Here is a 23,135-nt window from a genome sequence, read left to right on the forward strand (position 1 = left end):
CATATTGGATGTGGCAAAACGTAGCATTTGATGACATAATCATATGAAGTTAGGTCAGGGATGAGCAACGGCTTTGCTTGAAATCACTTATTACTCTTCAAGTGCGATATTTAGCGACGAATGTAAATAATTACTGATATATTTTAAGGAAAGTATGCCAAAGACGAAGAGTTTCACACGTTAACTGTTTGATATTGTAGGGGAATGCATTTGTATCCTTGAATTATTTTCAATTATTTTCGCCTTACTGGTGTGTGATCTATTTTGCACACTTCGCGTAAACGGAAGTTGACGCGTTTTTCAGCACAGAGATGAAAGTGAAAGTATTCGGGGTGGGGGGAAAACCAGACAGACAGACACCTTACGGTTGCTCTGCTTTCATTTACTGAAAGAATAAGAAAAAGAGGAGGCAAAGAAGAGCAAGAACGAGCTGAACAACTATGGCGATGATTTGGTCCTTTTGTTGTTTTTTTCTGCTTAGCTGCTTCGTCCAAGGTATGCTACACAGTAAACAACACTCGCCAGATAGATAAATCGTACTTCCACTAAAAATTGTTTTCAGTAAAATTTGCCGAACGATGTGCTATGTTGCAGCTTTCTTTAAATATCGTATACCACTGTATGCAAAGTTACGACGACTGAAACTGCATTTTAGTCGAGTATTTAACTCAATTTGGTGAGCGCGTCCCCCTGTGGTTGAAACGTGTAACAACATTCAAAGTAACGCTAATAAAAAAATTCCTTTTTCCGAGGGCCGCTTATCCTCACAAGGGTCGCAGGCTTGCTGGTGCCTATCCCAGCTGCCGGGGTACACCCTGAACTGGTTACTAGCCAATTGGAGGGCACACAGATATTAACAACCTTTCACAGACCCAATCACACCTAAGGACAGTTTAGTATGTCCAATACACCTTACATGCATGTTTTTGGTGTGTTTTTGTTTTTTGGTGTTTTTTTTTATTTGATATATTTTCTTCTTTGTGGCCTTTCCACAGCCTGCAGCAGCCACTCCTGTCCCGCGTTGATGTGCTGGTATTTGAATGAAAAGGCGGCTAAAGGAGGTCTAACGGCGCCCCCAAGCCAAGAAAAGTCCCTCCTTCACATCAGGACAGAAGGCCACCGTGCTACCAACATCCAAGATTCATCCGACCCCGACATCAAGAGAGTCTTCTCTGTTGACGGTGTGTTGGCATGTGCAAGAAATACCTTTCGTCATTACACATGAATTGGCAAAATTGTTACAAAAAATACATTGAAACAGACTTTTTAATGACCTGCTTAAAACTGATGGTACCCTTAACTTAACGATAGATAGAATATATATAGAATATTTTTGGCCATACTTCCACTTGAAGTTAACACCATGTCTACTACAATTACACTGCAATTGAAACACAACACAGTAATATAATTGTAACACGGAAAAAAAACAGGTAAGGGGTTTAACACTGGGCTATCATACCATCATGTTTAATATCCCACATTTGACAAATGCAGGGGACAGGACAGGAGCGCAATTAACAATCATGTCCACTGGATGGCATTATCATGCTTTACGTGATATTCAGTCGGTGGATGTCCGTTCTCATTTCTAATCACCTGCCCTACAACTATAGAAGACGGTTTCATTTACATTTGTCTAAATTGTATCCGTCACATACACTACAAATAAAACAAAGTATTGCTGAGGTTGAATTTACTAAAAAAAAATGTCTGATTAGAGAATTATAAAAAAAATTCATAAAAACCCTATCTTGCATTTCCAATCAGAGAAAGAATGGAAATGTGTTCTGCATTCCCAGAATGCTCTTATCAGAAAGAAAGCTGAAACCATGACTAAGAAAGGGAGCAATACCTCTGGTATTAAGGCATCCTTGTGTCCTCCACCCCGATCAGATCCGGCGGCCACTCTGTGCTATCGCTCCCGCAAAGGATCGACCCACAAGCCGTATTGCGAGCTTAGCCGTTTCCAACCGCAGACCTCCACCCTCACCTGGGCCGCCGCGCTCTCAGACCAGCTCAGCCCGGTCTACTTGCAAGCAGACTGGTTTTCCGCCGCGATTCAGGACCCGGACGGACGACGTGGCACTTCCAGCCTCATGCGTGCGCCCACCGGAAGCAATGAGCTGGATGGTAAAGACCCCGGTTTCCACTTTCTCGCCCTCGGAAGTTCTCACGCTCCTTTCCACCCTCAGTGGTCCTCAGCGTGACCTCCACGACACGGGTGGTGCAGTCCAGACTCGGACAGCCGGTCTTGCTGGACTGCCAGTTCTGGGCCGACCCCGCGTCGCCCCTGCACGACTCCGGCTTTGCCGTGGAGTGGCGCTACCAGTCCAGAGGCAGCGGCCGGCTTCTTCTGGCTTACAATGGGAAATCGGACCGGCTGGCTGACTCGCCGGAGGAAGGCGCCATCATGGACTTTGAGAGTCTGCATAAGAACGGAAATGCGTCCCTGGTGCTGCAGGAAGCCCAAGTGCACCACGCAGGAATGTACATCTGCATGGTGTACTTGCCGCACCTTCTGGCTCAGGTCACCATTGAACTGGAGATCGCGGGTGAGTCCTCTAAAATGCGGTCTTAATTTTGGTTCATTCCGAGGAATGTTATAAAAATAGAACAGTAGGACATTGACTAGGAACCAAGGTAAGATTTTCGGTACCACTTTTCTGTCAGACTGATACCGGTATGACTATTCACCTTTTGAGTCGTCCTCGATCCCAAGCACCAAGACCTCCAATATTTTTCATGTATGAATTTCATCTGGCACAATGACAAAAAAATGTGCAAGGACCTTTCTCTCAGACGATGAATGGCCGATGTGTCAAAGGAGGTTGTACTTGAAGTTATATTGTTTTAAGTATCACTGACTAATATCGGCAACCTCCATGAGTACCCAACACATTTAAAAAAGGCATGGTATCAACCCGCTCTTGGTTCATTTTTAAAGTTACATAAAAATATTGCAATCTCAAAACTGAAAAGTCACTAACACAATGAAGTCAAATTGAAAATGCTTTTGGAAAAATGAAAATCGACTTCCATCAACATAACTATGCAAATTGTTTGATTATTTTTTACCCAGAACCTCCCTCTCTGTCCATCCACCCGTCCCCGTTGCCCCTCTCCGCCCCGGGGCAGTCTTTGACGGTCCACTGCGAGGCCTCCGGTTTTGCCCCCCATTCCCTGGAACTGAGCTGGGAGTTGAAAGGCCCCGATGGCAAGACCAGATCCTTGGGACCCGGTCGCCTCACCGGCCACAGGCAGGCCATGGACGGCACCTACAGCCAGGACACCCGGCTGGAGCTGGACACGTCCGATCCGGAGCTGGGCAGCGGAGGGGAGCTCACCTGTGTGGCCGAGCATCCCGGGGGTACACGGCGTGCCGGCGTGGCCCTCAAAGTCATCGGTAATTTTCCTATCTTGCCATGTTGATTTTTATGCCAGCTATTTTTAGATGCGGTGCAAATGACTTTCGTCCTCTCAGGTTTCAGCACTCCGTCCATTGAGGATTCCATGACGATGATGGGCGTGGCCGTGGTGCTCTATGGCCTCATCAAGTTTGTCTCTTGGACCATCTTCCCCTCAGGTGGCCTATATTTGCTAAAGCTAATGTTCTTGAAACTTATACTAATTACCCAGGCTAATCTTAGCTCCTCCGTGATGGACAAATGTCTTCCAACAATTTAGATGTGTCATTTCAACTTAAAGCATTACCTTGGTTTTAGTGCTTGATCGGTTCCAGACCTAAATTGGACTTTACAAAAACAAAAGCACTTTTAGGAAGGAATTAATATATAAGCAAAAGCTCCAAAACCACAAACTGATGAATTTTTATAGTCAACTACAATTATACAAGCATTGGCATGAAACATTTTATTTTTCTGTAGGTTCAACAGAGGCAGAGGAAACAGACAAGGTAAGTTCATTTCTCAAATGAAAATGTTAAACTAATTTTTTGGGCAGTATTCAAACTCTTAATCTTTTACTTTTTGCAGAAAGAGAAATGAAATGATTGCCCTCCCTGTCACGCAACACTGGAAAATCCAAACGCAATGTGTTATTGTGACAAGCAACAAGTTTGTTTTTGTTTTTTTTTTGTAAATACAAAAATTAACATTTTCTGCTTTGCTACTGTTACAGTTTGGGGAATTTCAAATGTATGTCAGCAAAGATCAATAAAGTGTGTTTGTGCTAAAAAAATGTTTGGCTTGCGTTGATCTTTGAATGATTAAATAACATCATACTTATATTGGAAATGGGACTCACCCATTTAACAAGGTTTTCCTTTAGCCTTTTTCTGACAATTGATGAGGCGGACCATAGTCATCTGCGATTAATTTTAGGTTATAATTACTTTTTTTTTTTTTTTTAAATACTGAGACTGTTTATCTGTTACTGTGTTATTTTAAAAAAGGCTTTGCGTGACGTACATTACATTATTGAAACTAATGCCTACATGAATTTTGGTTGTCAACGCTCAAAACCAGTTGCGCTCCGGTACAGAAGGCGGCGCAAGTGTGCCGAGTTTACAAGACCACTACCCATTGAAGACTGAGTTCACATCGTCTGTATAACATTGTTTTGTTTTTAATTTCGAGACACATAAAACTCTTGACAAAAGACATTATCTTTTGAGTCAACATCAACTTTTCGGTGAGGTGGATCCAGTTTGAATTGTTATTTTTTTTAAATCCCAAAAAGTTCGCTATTACTTCGCGAGAAGTCGCGCGCCTTATCGAGGCTGCTAATGCTAATATAAGCTAACAAGGAGTAGTATTTGGACAATGCCCGGTGGGAGTCGATATTCCGTCCTATCATCTTGTCTTAACTAACAGGTTTGTATCATCTGAATATTATTTACATTTCTGTTGTTATTTTGTCCTCGTTTAAAGGCGTCCGCGTGCTCGCGGTTCATCCCGTTGTTTGGCGTGACCGGTTTCCTTCTTTACAGCTTCATTGGCGTGTTTAAACGACATCTTGGATGACAAAACAAACAAAATCTGTTGAATAGTAATAACAATAATACAGCCTGACAAGACGAATCACAATGTTTAACAAAATATAAGCCCAAACGTCGCTTTTACGTGTCTCATTGATCTGTAACTTTCTGGTCAGTGAACGCATGTCCATTTTCTCAAATCATTTTACAGTGATAACTTTAATGCTTCAGACACGTGATGTGTGAGAAATGTTCCTGCACTGTTATCACAGAGAGGTTATTTCAACTTTTCCTCTTAAAGGAGAACACCTTATCAATCGTCATGTCTACCAAAAGATTCGCAATGTTTGCTCCATTGTGTACGAGATCAAGGTAGATGTTGTGAATTTGCAACTCGATGATGAAACACCCAAGACCATATATCTGTTCACAATACCCTAAGCGCATGACACTTCCTGGCCAGGTTGAACGAGCTGAGTAATAACTTAATGTTGTTGTTGTTGTTTTTTGTGCATTCCATTGTTTTGTAGTCATTGCATGGGAAAAATATATGTATGTGTTATGTTATGCACTTTTATTGTTTGTTTCTCAAAGAGGAATCTTCCAAGATGGCGGACGTCATTGTTGTGGCGGAAGAGGATGTCCCCTCGTCGTCGTCCTCTGCCTTAGTCACGTCGCCCCCGCCCCGCCGAGTAAAGTTGTCTACCCCGACCCATGCCGCTCAGTCACCTTACGCTTCGGCCAACAAGAAGCAGCACATTTTGCAGGCGGAGAATCGCAAGTTGTTCTCTGAGGTGATGACATAGGAACCAATCAGAAACCATGCCAAAAACCATTCAGGAACTAGTCAAGAACCATATCAAGAAGTTCAATTTTCTGATGTTCTTGTCCTGTTTCCTGCCTCCCTTCAGTTTGTGGAACATGTCATGGCCGAGACCCAGGACTGCCCTCAGGTCTTGGAATACCTGAAGAAGACCCACGCTAAAGCCTGTAGCGACTACCTGTCATCAGTGGAGTTCCGTAACAGTTTGGGACGATGTTTGACCCGCCTGGAGGCCAAGCGTTCCAGAGTGTTTGTCTACATATACGAACTTTGCAATGTGCTCAGGCAGCACAAAGAGAAGAGCAGGAAAAAGAAGAACATTGAGATCCCTTCTACCTCTGGTTCAGATTGTCTTCAGTCTACCTCGTTAAAAAGTGAAAGCCAGATGGATGTACTAAAAAAAGGAGCGAGCCCGGAAATGGAAGACGAAAAGCCTTCCACGTCGGGTCTTCCGAAAGACCAGCAGAAAGCGGAGAAAAAGGCAAGCAGGGCCTCCAGGAAGCAGGTGAGTGTCCCAACTGCTATATGGCGGAGGATTAGAGCCAGTTAAGACAAAAGAGGTTGACAGGAATCTCACTTTTCTGTCAGAATTCTGACTTTTATTCTGAGACTTCATTCTCTGAACTCTGATTTATCAGTCAGAATTCTCACTTTAAAGTTCCCAGAAATTTGATTAAGGGGAACTTTGAGACTTTTTTCACGTTAATTTTGAATATTGAGTCAGATTACTGTAGTAGAATTGGGACTATACTCAGAAATCTGACTTTAAAGTCAGAAATGACTTTATTCTAAGTAGGAATTTATCCATCCATCAATTTTCTTATTCACTTGTCGTCACAAGTGTTGCAGGCTTGCTAGTGCCTATCCTAGCCATTTTTCGGCTTGCTTGATCAGAAATCCCAGAAATATATTTATTTCAAAAGACAGAATTCTGAGACTAAAGCCAGAATTCTGACTTTAAAGTATTAATTCTGACTTCAATGGGAATTTTGTTTTTCCACGCATATCAAAATGAGAATTTTGTGAATAGTCGGAATTCTGAGACGAGAGTAAACATTTTGACTCTAAAGTCCTGCTTTACTCTCAAAATTCTCACATCATATCCAAAATTCTGGGAATAAAGTCAGAATTCTGACTAGAGTCATGAAGACTGCATTCAAAATTCTGGGAACTTTAGTGAGAATTGTAACTTTAAAGTCAAGTCAGAATTCTGAGAGATAACTCACAGAATACATAAAGTTAAAATTCTGTGTTTAAAGTGAGAATATTTATGTCCGGTTCATTTGTTAGACATTTTTAAGAAACTACACACAAAAAGGAGAAAAGGAAAAGAAAATTCTGACTTTAAAGTCTCACTCACATCTTAAAGTGAGAATAAGGTTGAAATTCTGAGACAAATGAGAATTCCCTCAACATTTTTCATGTATTTATTGATTGCACTTGCAGATTGCATATCTGGAGAACCTGCTGAAGGTGTACAGCGACGAGATCTGCCGACTGCAGCGGGCCGAGCTTTCGCTTGACGACATGGACGCCGAGGACTCCTTGTACATTCAGGAGCACAAACTCAAGCGCAAGGTGTGCCTGCCATTTGTCCAGGGGTCTTACATCCCAGCAGCCCACGGTGTCCAAGTTCCACTATTCTCTGCTCCACTATTCTATGCTCCGGTGCAGATGATGAAGATCTACAAGAAGCTGTGTGAGCTGAAGGACTGCAGCTCGCTGACGGGCCGGGTCCTCGAGCGCAAAATCCTCTACAACGACAACAGATATCCTGAGATCAGCAAGAGGGTGAGGCCATGTTGACAGCCACCCGCATAAAGAGCACTTAAATTTCCATCTCTTTAGGACCGTAAGTCTTTTTGGGTCCACGAATATGGAATGGGACATCACATGTACCCCTGTAATGCGTATCAAATGAAAAGTTGCCAAGTTAGCATTGTCACAGAGTTTAAACTACAATTCCTAAATGTCTGTTGTACATTTTTTTTTCTGTACAGTGATAACAAAATCATTACTTTTAGTATAAAACCTGAAAATTTGTGTTTGAAATTAGCTGACAAATACAAACTGACCTTTACACTATAATCTTAGGTGATTTTATTTTTATTATTTTTTTTTAACCATAAAATAGATTTGTTTTTGGGTTTTTTTTTTGGGGGGGTGGTAATGATCTTGCATTTAATAAGTTAGTCATATTTTAATAAGTGTCTTTTTTAAAATGTGTTATCCTCATGATGCTACACTTTAACAAATGTCTTTTGAAAAATACAATGTTACTCTCATGATGCTACTTTTTAAGTCTAGAAACAAGCTTTTATTTTAAAGAATAAAACTTGTGTTTCGGTGAGAAAATGCACCTTTAAAAAAAACGGGTTTTTCTAATTGGCCTGAAGCTGTGGTTAAAAATTATCTTTTTTTTTTCTTTTTTTGGGGGGGGGGCTGTCCCCATTTGTAGATGTGCAGCTTTTTTTCCTTTAGAAAATATACCACATCATTTGTATTAAACTTCTTTTGCCAGTTTGTGTAATCCCTGTTGTCCCTAGTTTGCAAAGCACTGGCATTGACCTGTTTTATTGCCCCTTCAGATCCAGCGCTACATCAACAGCCCCGACGTTTGTATGAACCCCCCCGACTACCAGGACATCCTCCAGCAGGTCCAGCTGGCCAGCAAGCAATACAGCCTTTCCCTGAGCAACAAGGAGCTGGAGCGGATCGCCCGCAAGGCCTTCTCCGACACTGGCAGCCAAATCCAACAGAGGCGCCACCAAGACCTGCTCTACGACTTCGGCTGCCAGCTTACCAGCGAATACAAGCCCGGTAAGACGCGTTTGGTCTTGGATGCGACTGTAATTAAAAAAAAAAAAAGGATAATAAATGTCTTGCCTTTATATACAAAGACAACGACCCGGCACTAAAAGACCCCACGTTGCTCCGGAGGCTGCGAGATAACCGCGAATTTGGTCTGAACCGTCTGGAGGACGTCATCAATAAGTACGCCATCCAGCAGGACAATATGGACGAGAAAGACAGGACGCGGCAGCACGGAGAAGAGGTATTGGGGCTTGATGACCACCGAGTGCATCAGCACGTGGATTTTTCTCATTCGCTGGATGCAATAGCAGGAGGAGGAAGATGAGGACGACGAGGAGGACGACGCATCTTCAGAAGCAGACATCGAAGAGGAGATCCAAGCCAGCAACCAGCAGGATGGACCAGGTCAGAATCGTTGACATATCATCGTGGGCGGCGATCGGGAAACTGCGGCTCTTTCCCGCTTTTTGGGAAAATAAATCGACTACGTGGACCACGTATGAAGTGACGCATTTCAATTGTAGTCAATGAAGTTTGCGCGATTGGACATGTTTGGAACAACGGGACACGAAACGCAACGCAAGACAGCCATTCACGTCGGGATCGTTAAAAACAGAAAACGGAAATACAGCGCGGCCTTCCAGATTAAAATGGTTAGTGTAAGTAAGTAAACATTACAAACTGAAGCGCTTGAAGAATTCTTCACAAAGAATAAATACCACAAAAACCAAGGCAAAATCTATTGTTATAATCGATCAAATACAGGGAAACTTCAAGTTAGGGTCCTTTTGCTCCTTTGCCTCTTACCAGTGTTGCTGGACTTAACCTGTTTAAGCCAGAACATGTGATGTTTGCAAGTTGAACTGTGATTGGTGGTTTCTCGAGCAAACGCTGTCACTCAAACAGAAAGTGGCAAAATGGCCGCTCTCAAGAGATTGATGAAACGGCTGCATTTTGCTGCTTAATTCATGTCACAAATGCAGTAGAACATGCTGTAAAGAAAAATATAATAATATTTTTATTTAAAGTAGAACAAGGAAGTTTTTGTGGAAAAAAAAAAAATCCAGGGTGCTTCCAATCCAAGTGGCTCTTTTCGCCCTGTCATTAGATGACGACGACGAAGACGGCGACAACGAGGCGGACAAAATGAGCGACGAGGACAAGCCATCGACAGGAAATGTCAGCGCGGCAGCGGCGGCGGACAACGAGGCCGTCACCAGCGCGCACCACTCTGACGCCAGCACGTTGGCCATCTCGCCGCTGTCGGATGAGACGTCAGCCAATGACGACCAAAGCCAATCGGGGCCCACGCCGCCTTGCCCGCCCTCGCCCGCCGCCCCTGCCAGTCAGGTCACCATCAACCAGAAGTGGGTGTCAATTTCAAGTCTTAACCTTTACGTTTCAAAGAATATTTGCGAGCTCCCTCCTTTGACACTTGCCCCGTCCCCCCAGCGGCGGCACGGACCCGCCCCCAGCCACCAACGGGGGAAACGTACCTCTGCCTCTCAAGATTGGGTGCCACTCGCCTCTCACCAACGGCACCGCCACGCCTCTTCCGGCTACGCCCGACTGCAGGCTGAGCAGAAGCCGCAAGCGGAAAATGCATGATGCCACGCCCAAACGGAGTCACATTGACGGCAATGACAGGTGACCCACTTTTTTTGCTGTGAGCTAGAAAGATTTTTCTTGCAATGTCCAGAACCCCATTACAAAGTAATTAGACAGTAGTTATCCATTAATATCGGTATTGGTGTTAGCCCCCCTGTTGGTGAAGGTTTTTTGTTAGGCCTGTGTCGTTTTTTTGTGTCAAAATCTCCTCAAATTAAAAGATAGATAGATAGATAGATAGATAGATAGATAGATAGATAGATAGATAGATAGATAGATAGATAGATAGATACTTTATTCATCCCCGTAGGGAAATTGTTGGCCATTGAGTATTTCATGTAGTCCATGGAATATTTTGCAGTATTTCTATCATATAGTCTGTTTTTTTGCTGTTAATGTCACTTCCGGTGGCCCTAGCGTTGAACGGGTGGAGTAACAACACCTGCAACACTCGCAAATGCATAATTAAACTCAATAAACAGACCTTATGAAATCTAATGTCTCTGTGGGACAATCCAGAGAGGTGGAGGTGCTGCTGGACATGGGCGTCATCTGCGCCTCTCCGACGCAGACCACAGACGAGCACGACTGCCAGTTAGTCAGTAGTTCGCAATCGCCGCCCCCCAAGAAAAACAAAGTAAGACCCGAACCTTCCACTTCTCCGCCTCGTCTGACCAGTGCCTTTCATGTATCGCGCCTTTCTTATGTCCCCCACAGGTGAACGTCGCCACCCAATGCGACCCCCTGGAGATCATTGAACTGTCCGACTCGGAATGACCCAGACGGATGAGTTCGAATCCGTCTGGACTGTGAGATCAACTTCCTCTCAGGACACCAAGGGGGCGCTGGAACGCCAGTCTGATTACTTTTTTTTTATAGGTTCTCAAATGTTTATGAGACGCTTTGTCTCAACCTCATATCGTTTTGTTGTTGTGTGAGATTGCTTCTCAGGAGCAGTGGGCGTTTTGCACACACACATACACACACGACTTTTGGGAGATTTCAAGGATCATCTTACACAATTAAATTTTGCAATAAAGCAACAGTAACTTTTTGACTTTTTATTATTATTTTTGTTATCACATTTGGACTGCTACATTCTTTAATAGGGCCCACAATAATTGTCATCATAGGGGCATGTAATGTTTCTTTTCGTTGTATTTTCCAAATTAGTTTAGAATTTACTTTAAAAAAAAATATTTTCAAATAATTGGTCAATCGATTCATTATAAATCAATCAAATGCAATACAAACAAATATCATATTGGTTATATATCTGCCCCCGCCCCATGCTTTATAATACATATATATATATAATATAATATAATCCAAGACGAAGAAACCACACATTGCCGTGCTAGTGTAGATCTTAACTCTTCGCATGCCATCACAACACTTATCAAAAACAGTAAAGACAAAGCCAAGAGTTCAAAGCATCAAAAGGTTCATTGCAACATGCGTACTGGGTGAGAGACATGGTCCTAGTGCCCGCCACATATATATATATATATATATATATATATATATATATATATACTGGATAGATATATATATATATATATATATATATACTGGATAGATATATATATATATATATATATATATATATATATATATATATATATATATATATATACTGTATAGATAGATAATATATATATATACTGGATAGATAGATAATATATATATACTGGATAGATAGATAATATATATATACTGGATAGATAGATAGATAGATACTGTATACACCCTGTGGCCCTTTATGCAATAAAGTTTGGCCACTATTGATGTATTTATAATGTCTTTTTTTGGCTCTGGCGGTTTACGCTGTTTCAGTCTAAAAATGTTTAGTCTTAGGCTATTCGAATAAATAAACGTTTCATTGAAAAAAATAACAAGAACAGAGACGGACACAGTCGAGATAAATATAGAGACATAATTCATACACCGGAAAAGCACCTCACTGAGGTTGGAATTATTGTCAAGTTGCCTTTTGGTACAAGAACAAAAGTTATGTTGGTTCTCTTCAGAATAAAGCCAACAACGCACCATTCCCATATTATCGTGGTACACGACACACAAATTTACAATTTTTATCAATAATGTCTATATTTGACCAAAAACATGTCTCACGTTTGTAAAAATTTTAAGTAGACGGTGTCTGTAGTATTTTTTTTCGGTGAGTACTATTTAATTTACTTTGAAAGATCCGAGCGGAACGGCACGCGTTCTTCTCTAAATTCGCGCTGGCCAGCAGCTAGAGGGTGAAAAAAAAAGCAAAGGGAAAAAAAAGGAATATCCGAAAGAGAGAGAGGCGGTTTTGGATAAACTTTCCCAACTGTCCTGACCCGAGGAAGCTCCGGGGGGCTGACGGCCGGTCGAGTTCTCCGGTAACTAGCTCTGAAGTCATTTATCGCTTGTAACCCACTGCGAGCGCCGTCGTCGTCCCAGCGGCCGGAAGTCTGCATGAAGCTTTCGTCTCCCTGGCGAGGCGACGACGGCGTCGACAGTTTTTTTTCCCTCACCCTGCCTGCCTTCGTTTTTTTTTTTTTTTTTTTTTTTAAATACGACACTTTTTTTCTATTTTTTTTATGTTCTCTCGGCGCGATGAGCAGCGAGCAGCCAAGTGAGCCAACCAGCCAGCGTGTTTGTGTTTAGCCAGCAAAGCACACGGATGCCGCGGCCTCCGCGTAGCTTTAGTTGAACAAAAGGAGAAAATTAATGGAGGCAAGTTAGCCACTTTAGCTTAGCCTAGCCTAGCATAGCCACACTGTTTTGTTTTTTTTACACTCAAGTTAGCCATGCTAACCACTGCGGTGCTTTGTAAAGTTCTTGCTAGGGACATTAAGGGCTTAATCAAGCGGTTGCTTCATTAAAATGAGATCACTTCTTGTAATAGTTCATCAACCAAAGCTAATAGTTGAGTTCGTGGCCCAATACGGTTACATGAGTATTTAAAAGCTAATAATGCTGCAAGTACACTGCAGTGGCCGCTTATCAATTTACATTCAGAGCAAACACACGTCAGTATACTTTGTATTATAACATTAATCAAATATAGTGAAGCAAGTAGGCTACAGGGCAAATATAAAATAATTTAAAAAAATACTTTCCTTCCAAGTATCGTAATGACTTTTTTTTCAATTGTAATGTGCTCCAAAATGCTCAAAAGAAGGCAGAAGTTTTATTATATAGAAGTAGAGCTAGTTCTTGTACTTCAAAGAGATACCAAAAAGGAATGCTAAATCTTTGACTTGTTAAACCGATACCAAGTACCGATATTACTAGTCCTTTTGATGCATAACATTTCTAAAGACTCAAACAATGGCAGATATTTTCAAAATTTAAGTGTTTGTTATATGCATAGTGACACTGCACAACAAAATTCTTATTCTGTTCACTTTCCCCAGCAGACTTAAATTCCATAACATAGAGTCTTTGATAAAGTAGGCAATTAAAAAACATGTAGTAATAGGGCAATGAAGACAGTGATAATGAGGCACATTTGTTTTTGATCTACATTGTTTGACTACAAAATCTTAGTGTGCTCAGTAGAGGACATCCTTCAACGATGTCTCATATGTTTGGCTGGGATGCAATGCGCTTTGCTGTCTTGCTGAGACAAACCGGACGCAACATTGGATGCAAATGAATAGGCTGGGTCTAAGGCTGATATAAAATTTAATTTCACACAATGCCTGGGATGCAGATGATAGGTCAAACAGCTCCTGTGTTGCGCCACCTAGCTCCGACGAGGACTTAACAATCAGATTGTTTTCGCCTGGGTATCGGTGGCTAGTATCGGCATCCACCACGACACCTTGATACTTTAAAATAAGCCCAATATCAGCTTGAAACTGATACTTGGGTGTATATTTTGCGCGAGTACAGTATAAACATAAGTTGATCGATGACTGCTACTTTGTGGATTTGCGTCTCTTGCGGTGGCTTCTGGAGTGGATGAGGGGAGATAGAGGTGTTTTCTAAGTGTGCTGCTTTTCAATTCCAGAAATAATGGACGAATCCCATTTCAACTCGTCCTACTTTTGGTCTCCCGTCCCCACTGTACAAGGACAGGTAGAGACAAACCCTCATTGTTGGCCTTGTCTTGAATGCACATGGTGTCGTGGCATGTTTTTCCGTGTCCCAGGATTCCTTGCAATTTTAACGTCCATGCCGATGCTTCCGCTCTGCTACGCACGCCGCCCTCGCGTCAGTCATGTGACCTCTTTCGACGGTTCCGCCAGTCACATGATCACCCCTGTCTAGGGTTGCAAAGGGGTGGAAAATTTCCGGTGAAATTTCCATTGGAAGTTAAGCGGGGGACTTTTGGAAATACTCCAAAGGGGAAACTTTCTGTGGGAATTCACGAGGGAGAGATGTCATATTCAAGCATAATTGTCAACATTTTTGAAAGCGGAAAGCTTTCCTTACCCACATGCAAGGGCATTACAGCGCAGCATGTAATTTCTCTTTCATTCAATCAGATTACGATATAATGTATTTTCCACCCACTTAAGTTAATGTTCTTATTCATTTTTACTGGTTTCTTCCCATTTATTTCCATGGAAAGTTTCCAATTTAGAAAAATTTTGCAACCCTACTCCTGTCACTCTCCTCTCATTTCTCGGAGTTCTCCTCACACTTTAGTTTCTTCTCTTTGCATCTCACTTTTTTTTCTCTCTCTCTTCTCCATCTCCTCCTTGCTCTTCCCATACATTACCCTCATGTTTGTGCCTCGCCTGCTTCCTCCAAACACCCCTCACTACTTCTCCCGTCATCCACCCCGTCGCCGCCCCACCCTCTGACCCTCACCCCGCTGCTAGATCGAGAGCGCCATGTTCCTGAACAAAAGCAAGGAGCAGCTCGGCGGAGAGAAGCCCGGCGTGCCGACGTTTCCGCACTCGGCGGCGTCCTCCGGCGGCCCGCATTACCCCACGGCGGTGCTCGCCATCCCCGGCTCGACTGAGGCGGGGCCCGGGCTGCGGGTGGTCACCAAGCAGGAAGGCGGCTCGGCGGCGGGAGGAGGAGGGGCTAGCGCATCCATGGGCGCACACGTGCACCAGTCACACACTTCGCAGAACGTAACCGTCGTGCCCGTTCCCTCCACGGGCATCATGACTGCAGGTAAGTGGCCGCTTCATTAGGTACATGCCGACGTGGCGGATTCGGGTCAAGTTTTGATAAATAATCCATTCCCTCGCTTTTTTTTGTAAGAATACAATTTGAAATTGTAATTCACTCACCGATTGCTCCTTTTTTGGCATACATTACAAATCAATATGAGTGATGTTACAATAAACATTTATTAGACATAAATGTCTCATAGGGTAGACTTTAGATTAAAATCAAACGAGCCATGAATCAATATGATAAAGCAGTTCATTCGATTGTTCGAGGAACTTTGGTTTTGGTTTCTCAGCCGGCCTGGTCATCACCACCCCCCAAGGAACTCTGGTGCCTGCTTCAACGCAGTCTTTTGTCGCCGGGCCTCACTCGGCCACCACCATGATTGTGTCTGCAGTGCACCCCTCAAATGCAGGTGAACCTGTCACAGGGCTTGCTGATATGACCTTAAAATCAAATCTCAGCTTTCCCAGCTCTCTTTCATTTGATTTTAACCCCGCCTCCTCTTCAAGCTGCCATAACAGTTGGATATATAGAAATTGAGATATATGGGCATTGAGCTGTATTTTGTGTTTACAGACAAGAAAAATGACATGGCAGGACCCCCCGCCATCATGTCGACCCCGGGCAAGCGAGGCAGGAAGAGCAAGCAGACGATGGGCAGAACCAGCAGTGTCCTCCCTCCTGGAAGCGACGCCTTAATATTGGCGCACCTCGCCGCCACCGGCCAGGTATTCCTCCCTATCATTATGGCCCGTTAAAAGGCACATAAGCAACTAATCATCACTCATATAGAGCAGCAACAGTAATGAAGCTTAAGGTCATTGTTTTTGATAATCAATTGATCATTTGCAGACCTAGCTTTATTTAAAATCCTCCAAATTTCATCCCTTCACCAGTAAATTTTGTCCAGTTTCTGTAGACCCCCATTCAAACAGACTCATCCTCTTTGTGTTTAATTATAGTAACACACTTTTCGAGCATGTTCATGAGGAAAAAAAATATTCATTGCCGATCTATTTCTTCCCTTTAGTAATCCGTACCTACAGTTTAGCAACCTATACCCTCATTTTATTAACCTCATTGTACTTATCTGTACTCATTTTAGTAATCGGTACCCTCTTTGTAGTAATCTGCACACAATATTTCGTAATCTCTACCCTTTATTTTCTAATAGTTACCCGCAGTTTTCTAATCTGTACTCACTGTTTTCTAATCTGTACCTACATTTAATATCTTCTCTCATTTTACTAACCTGTATTCACAGTTTACTTATCTTTATGCGCATTTTACTAATATGTGCCTACAGTTTAGTATTCTATACTTTTAATGTACTAATTTGTACACACATTTTACTCATATGTACCCATATTACTAATCTGTAATAAATTTTGTCATTTTTACTGCACCATCAATTTACTAATCTGTAGCCAGTTTATTAATCTCTACCCACATTTAACTACTACGTACCCACAGTTTGGTAATCTGTATCCCTAATTTACTTATCTAAAGCCAGTTTAATAATCTTTACCTTCACTTTACAAACATGTTCCGCGGTTTATTAATCTGTACCCTCAATATACTTATTCTTAACCATAGTTACGTAATCTGTACCCAGTTTAGTAATCTGTACCCGCACGTTACTAATATGTATCCACAGTTTAGTAATCTGTAGTCTCAATTTAATATAATCTCTATCCACCCATTTTATGAAGTAAAAAACTACCTAAATCAAACGTTGTACTTTTTTATGCGCTTCCGGTCCTCAATACTCTGGTCTTTGTCGATTTAGTGGCTTTTAGAAGCCCCTAGTGGTGGTCTGTCGATTTAGTTGCTTTTAGGGGCCCCTAGTGGTGAGGAGGACCCATGCAGCCCATGTCACTGATATTTTTTGTTTCCTCTCCAGCATCATTCTTCCGATCCTTACGACCTATCTAACGATGAGGATGACCACTCCAGCAAGGAGGGCCCCAAATCCTACAGGTTGGGGGTTGAGCCATCTTGAACAGCACAATGTCATGCCTGTCAAGCTTTTCACCACCTCCTCCTCCCCTTCGCCCATTCAAGGTGCCGAATGTGCGCAGTGACGTTCTTCAGCAAGTCGGACATGCAGATCCACGCCAAGTCCCACACGGAGGCCAAACCCCACAAGTGTCCCCACTGCTCCAAGTCTTTCGCCAACTCCAGCTACCTGTCGCAGCACATTCGCATCCACAGCGGGGCCAAGCCCTACAGCTGCACCTACTGCCAGAAAGCCTTCAGGCAGCTCAGCCACCTGCAGCAACACACACGGTACTGGACCTTCTTTGCCACCGGCATGTGCCCGCCCTGCTGTGCATGACGCTCAGAGGGAGGGAGGGAGGGAGGGAGGGAAACTTTTTCATAATCATATTAGCAACTTTCATTTTCATGCTGTATTGTCCAGAAATGAGTGTGGCTGTTTTGAGGGGGCGGGCCTGTCTAATGCAGACGAGGCCCTCCCCAAACACGACTTCGTCAGCGGGAGGGGGGGGCGTCATTTAAGATAGCATTAAGATAGGCTGTGGTTTGAGAAAATTACATGATTTATTTGGATCTTTTTTTATGTTTGGAAGGGATACTACGTAAATTGATTTAGTCGTTATCAAGTGTAAAGAATAAATATTTTGTCTATAGTTAAGTATTTTTCATGTACAGTTGATGCCTTTTGAAATAAATCATGGCTCACCTATTTACTTAGTTTGGGGACATTCAAAAAGGGAGTGTTGATTGGTCCTTACCTCAGTCTTGATGTCATAATAAAAAAATATGTAATTTTATTGCTAATAATTGTACATGAATAGAAACGTGATTAACTATTGACAGCGTATTAATGTTTTGCTCCTGAAAATGACAAAATCAGTTTGGTATCCCTTTGAATATCACACAGTGTTTAACTTTTGAGTCCAGAAATCCATTTCCAGGTCCAAAATCATATCTTTATTCAAAACTACAAAACAAACGTTAGTGTAAAGGACGGTCTAAAAATGGCTTGTACTTATTGAGATTTAATTTTGTTGGGTTTATTGACTGTGTTGTACTGTAAACTTCAAGTAAGTGTGATAAACAGCTTGAAGCAAGCACACTGTGCCTCTTGTTTAGAGACGTGTTCAAGCATGCCTTAATACTTAAAAAAAAATGTTTTGAATGTGTTATGTTAAAGGGTAAAATTGAGAAGTTTTACTTAGATATGGTCTCCCGATATTGGTGTTTTTCACCTATTGTGGGTGAGTGTGGATGGCAAACCCATTTGATTGGGTTGACACCGCAGCGGCTAGGGAGTGGTTCCAAAGAGAGCCTGAGAGAGAGCGAGACTTGAGAGAGAGAGAGAGCGAGCGAGAGAAGCGTGACTGTGCTTGCTTCTGTTGTACTTCTGTGTTTTCCTAAGTCGGACACAGCGCAAACGAGCACAAAGCATCACTTGAACGCATGATTTGCTCTTGAGTTCACTGTGACGTTTGGTCATGCTCCGGCCTAAAGATCTCTCGCTCTTTCTCCCTCTCTCTGTCTTTCTCTCTCTCTGTTTGTCTCTCTCTGGGTCCACCCCTCGCCTCCCGCCTCGGGCCCCCCTCCCCCCTCTCCGACGCGTCCTGCCTCAGCAACCACACTGAGGCCAAGCCCCACAAGTGTCCCCACTGCTCCAAGTCCTTTGCCAACTCCAGCTACCTGTCGCAGCACATCCGCATCCACAGCGGGGCCAAGCCCTACAGCTGCACCTACTGCCAGAAAACCTTCCGGCAGCTCAGCCACCTGCAGCAGCACACACGGTACTGGACTGGACCGGGTCGGGTCGGGTCGGGGGCGGTGTTGCCGCTGAGCAAAAGGAAACGGAGCAGGACGCGGGAAAGTGTTTTTTGTGAAGTAAGACTCCACTCAGGATTTATGCTGTGTATTTTTGGTGTCTTGCAGGATTCACACGGGTGACCGGCCGTACAAGTGTAACCATCCTGGCTGCGACAAAGCTTTCACTCAGCTCTCCAACCTGCAGGTAGCGCAAATATACACGCCGCATGCAGACATGAACACAATTGTTGGTAATCCTCTGAGAAAGGAAAACAGAAGCCATTTAAACACGACAAACGATTCATGAAAATAAACAGTGAAAATCACATAGTACTTTTGAGCTAGGGTGCAACAGAAGTATTTCAAAATAAAAGCTCATGAAACAGGCCTGGATAAAAATAATGGTGCCGATATCAAAACCATTCATTAGTAGTCAAGAAGGCCCATAACCGACCTTTTGAACCCACATTGTCAGCCATCATCTTAACCAATTCATATTTGCATGATGTTTCTTTTTAAGATTTCATTTCAAACAAAAATATGTGCATAGGGTTCCCAAGGTCAGGAGAATCTCTTATAAAGTTACCTACAATTTTAAATAGTTTCCTGAGGTGTTCACAGTTTAACATTGATTTAATATTGGCCATCAGGTTTAAAAATGGCTGATGTCGGTACATATTTAAACACTTCATATTTGGCGCTGATAATTGCACTATACCGACCAATGCACCATGATATTAAAAAAAAATTCAAGACAAGCATGTTCAAATGAAACATGTAAGATCATCACAAATCAGCTTGATGTCCCTTTGACTACTTTTGGAGCTATTATTTCGAAATTTCGGATTCACCGGCTTGTAACCTCAGAAGACTGATGACAAAATGAGGAGACCAAAAATATGTAGAAGACCAGAACCGCCAAACTAAACTCTCAAACCATCTTAGCTCTGCACCTGGTTGTCATTGTGATGAAAGCCATATTTTGAGGTAAACAAATGAACATAACTTCTATTTTTAGACACTAGAATCAAAGGTGTCGAATTACAGTCCTCGAGGGCCGGTAACCTGCATGTTTTCCAGTTTTCTCTCCCCAGCAAACCTGTTTCAAATCATTGTAGAAGTTTGAAAATGATCCTAATCATTTTAATCAGGTATGTTGGAGGGAGAAGGTAAAAAAAAAAAAAAAGCAAGATACCGGCCCTCGAGGACTGGAGTTTGACACCACTGCACTAGATGAAAAAGTCACTTGTTCACAGCGGACCTCGTTGAAAAGAATCTTTGACGCCGATGGCCGTCAGTGGCAGCGAATGCCTTAATCAAGGTTCGGCTCTCTTTTTGTCCCAGTCTCACCGTCGGCAGCACAACAAGGACAAGCCCTTCAAGTGCCACAACTGCAACCGCGGTTACACGGACGCCGCCAGCCTGGAGGTGCATCTGTCCACGCACACCGTCAAGCACGCCAAGCTTTTCTCCTGCGGCCTGTGCAACCGTTCCTACACCTCGGTACAAACGGCTTTCAATTTTCGGCAGCCACGCGCGCTCCCGTCCATCGTGCTCACGGTGTCCCTTCGCCGTCTTCCCGCAGGAGACGTACCTGATGAAACACATGCGGAAGCACAACCCCGACCCGCTATCGCCGGCCGAGCAGGCGCAGGGCCACGGCTCCGGCGGGCGGGGCCGCGGGCGCGGCAGGGGCCGGGGCCGGGGGGCCTCGCTCCAAGGCCAGGCCAACCCCAGCGGCGCCGGCCAGAACCCCAACTCCGGCAGCTACCAGCAGCCCGGCGACGGGGTCATCCCCTGCCCCTTCGACCTCCACCAGTACAAGACGGTAGCGGCCGGCGAGATCCAGTACAAAGCCGGCACCGTGGCGGAACACAAGGACCTCTGCCTCACCGTGTCCACGTCCGCCATCCAGGTGGAACACATGAACTCGTAGGAAGCCAGACTTGACTCCTTGTAAAAAAAAAAAAAAAAAAAAAAAATCTTTGAAACGTCGACTCCTACAGGGCCGGCTTTTCTACGTGTCTTTTCTGCGTGGCTCTCAAAGGGATCCATGGTGTCTAACAGACGCGCAGTGTTTTCACAACCACCAAGAAGAAGCTTTAATGCCCAACGCGCTCCCAGGATTCCAATTTTGTTTGCGGAGTTCCTCCTTCCTGCCCGTATAGGTAGCGGCTTTGAAAACTCAGATGAGCTGAGACTTTTCCTAAAATGACACTTCCAGGACCCGCTTGTGGTTTTGAGCTTCCTTTGCCTGAAGGAGCAGCTTCTCGGCAAATACAGACACTACCTTACAGACTCCTTTTAGATGCGCGCATAAGACAAGGGACATACGTTCAACGCCCATTTGTTGGAGGCGGGTCACTGAAAAAATTTCCAATTAAAGCCTGCTATCTTGTTATTAATATCTTCGGGTCATCAACAACTAAACAAAACTTCAATAGTCAGATGTCTAATTTTTTGGGGTGGCGCCATTCGATTAAAAACATTTTCATCCAATAAAAGTCTGCCATTAATCATTATATCTGCGGCTCTTCAACATGCGACCCACAAGCCTTCAAGGACCGCACTTAATTGCATCCAATCGATGTGCTGGCTGTAATGCTAATATCGCAGAGTTCACGAACATAGTTCCCACAAGCACTATTTGTTCAAAAAAACTTTAATAAGTTGCATCTGTTCGTCGTGAATACATATTTAGACTACTTACTAGTCTAACTACTAGTCTAACAACTTTGTTGATATGCAATCGCTGGCGCCACGACAAAATGATTCATCCCTGCCCCCCCACAATAATTTCTTCAATTTAAAGTGCCTCTCAATCTGGTAGTCCAGGAAGCAGCTCACTTTCCAAAATCTGGGTTGACCCCTTTCACACAAATCCTACTTGACACATACAAAACAGATTATTTTTATTTTTTTTTTGGTCTCTATAGGTCTGATTTGCAAAGTGAGGTAGCGTCTGTACTTGCGAGCGCCATCGGGAATGAGGAGAATCATGTCGTGTGGTGACCTCTCAAAATAGCTGCCGAGGGACATTTGTTGAATGCACTATACCACGCGGGGGCTCATGAATTTAGCACTTGACGAAGCTTGTACTTCACCTTTTACGTTTTCTCAGCTGTACTTTTTTAATATGTTCGTATTTTTCTACCAGGAAGGTGAAAGGGCGTGAATGTGAAGAGAGAACAGTGTTTTGTTTTGTTTTTTTCCTTTGTGACCCTCCGTCGCAACATTTTGGCAGCCAGTTGTTGGTGGAATAATGATTGTATGACAAAATATGGCTGACAGGTACTGTTATTATTAATCTTTACTTAAAAAAGGCTTTTTGTGCATATTATGAATTTCATTACACTTGTATTGCAAATGTAATCCAACCTAAAGGCATTATTATTATTATTATTATTATTATTATATGGCAGTATGCTGTACATAAGATTTTTTTTCTGTAAAAGGGAAGCATGTCTTGTGATTTTTTTTTTTTTTTTTTTTTTTTAGAAGCTGTAATATGAAAATATGAGCTTTGGAGCTTAACCAAAAAACCAAAACATTGGAAGTTGTATTGGTGATATTCACTCAAATAATGTTTGGACTGGAATTATAAAAGATTTACATGATTGGGCAATATAAAATGACAGTAAATACAATTTACGCTATATTTTTGTTTGTCTCGACTCACTTGCCGCCACACATTTTCCTCAGTGTATCCGTTGTCGTCTTTATAGGAAAAATAAATGACTATTCAAGTCATGGCTGTTGCTAACACACTGAGCTGTGCTACTCTTTAGCATTGTGTATGCGCACTTGATCCGACTGTTTATGAAAATAAAGTTGGCAAACAGATTTCTTAAAAAAAATGCAGGGCTTGGTTTGATTTTGTTCTTCACCTTGCACAATACGTTAAATCTTTTAAGTGTCGATTCTACAATGCATGCATTGCATCATACACTAAAGAAAATTGGGACACAAAAATCAGGTGAGGAAAAAAAACAGCTTTTATGAATGACGCCATTTTGTACAATT

General features: G+C 42.9%; 3 protein-coding genes and 1 long non-coding RNA gene across 6 annotated transcripts; 3 read left to right on the plus strand and 1 right to left on the minus strand.

Annotated features, from left to right (window-relative positions):
• Positions 1-46: 46 nt before the first annotated feature.
• Positions 47-4,200, plus strand: LOC148406335 (tapasin-like). Its single transcript, XM_088404794.1, has 8 exons — positions 47-495; positions 996-1,181; positions 1,897-2,133; positions 2,196-2,555; positions 3,083-3,406; positions 3,485-3,586; positions 3,888-3,916; positions 3,996-4,200. The coding sequence occupies exons 1-8, from the start codon at positions 441-443 to the stop codon at positions 4,005-4,007; spliced, it is 1,305 nt and encodes a 434-aa protein (XP_088260920.1). The 5' UTR covers positions 47-440; the 3' UTR covers positions 4,008-4,200.
• Positions 4,201-4,527: 327 nt separating this feature from the next.
• On the plus strand, positions 4,528-11,238 carry daxx (death-domain associated protein). 3 transcript variants are annotated; one of them, XM_088404814.1, is made up of 12 exons: positions 4,528-4,835; positions 5,534-5,733; positions 5,851-6,267; positions 7,209-7,340; positions 7,437-7,553; positions 8,351-8,582; positions 8,663-8,817; positions 8,885-8,981; positions 9,685-9,943; positions 10,029-10,223; positions 10,704-10,821; positions 10,902-11,238. In XM_088404814.1, exons 2-12 carry the CDS (start codon positions 5,548-5,550, stop codon positions 10,959-10,961), a joined length of 1,968 nt encoding a protein of 655 aa, XP_088260940.1. In that variant the 5' UTR covers positions 4,528-4,835; positions 5,534-5,547; the 3' UTR covers positions 10,962-11,238. The 3 variants fall into 3 exon arrangements, with proteins under 3 accessions (XP_088260940.1, XP_088260942.1, XP_088260941.1); XM_088404816.1 differs by having other exon boundaries at positions 8,888-8,981; XM_088404815.1 differs by having other exon boundaries at positions 4,538-4,653.
• LOC148406337 (uncharacterized) lies at positions 7,174-12,708 on the minus strand. Its single transcript, XR_015863978.1, has 2 exons — positions 12,533-12,708; positions 7,174-7,516 (listed from the first exon to the last, which is right to left on the minus strand). It is a non-coding gene; the product is annotated as an uncharacterized LOC148406337 (long non-coding RNA).
• On the plus strand, positions 12,434-22,955 carry znf384a (zinc finger protein 384 a). Its single transcript, XM_088404817.1, is given in 11 exon segments — positions 12,434-12,574; positions 14,194-14,261; positions 15,011-15,311; positions 15,607-15,726; positions 15,891-16,042; positions 17,218-17,294; positions 17,379-17,603; positions 18,929-19,096; positions 19,239-19,317; positions 20,457-20,641; positions 20,643-22,955. Coding segments are annotated over 10 exon segments (1,776 nt in total). The 5' UTR covers positions 12,434-12,574; positions 14,194-14,198; the 3' UTR covers positions 21,049-22,955.
• The last annotated feature ends 180 nt before the right edge of the window (positions 22,956-23,135 follow it).

This window comes from Hippichthys cyanospilos, chromosome 21 (genome assembly GCF_059441005.1).
Source record: "Hippichthys cyanospilos isolate Australia breed blue-spotted pipefish chromosome 21, RoL_Hcya_1.0, whole genome shotgun sequence".
NCBI classification, from domain to species: domain Eukaryota; kingdom Metazoa; phylum Chordata; class Actinopteri; order Syngnathiformes; family Syngnathidae; genus Hippichthys; species Hippichthys cyanospilos.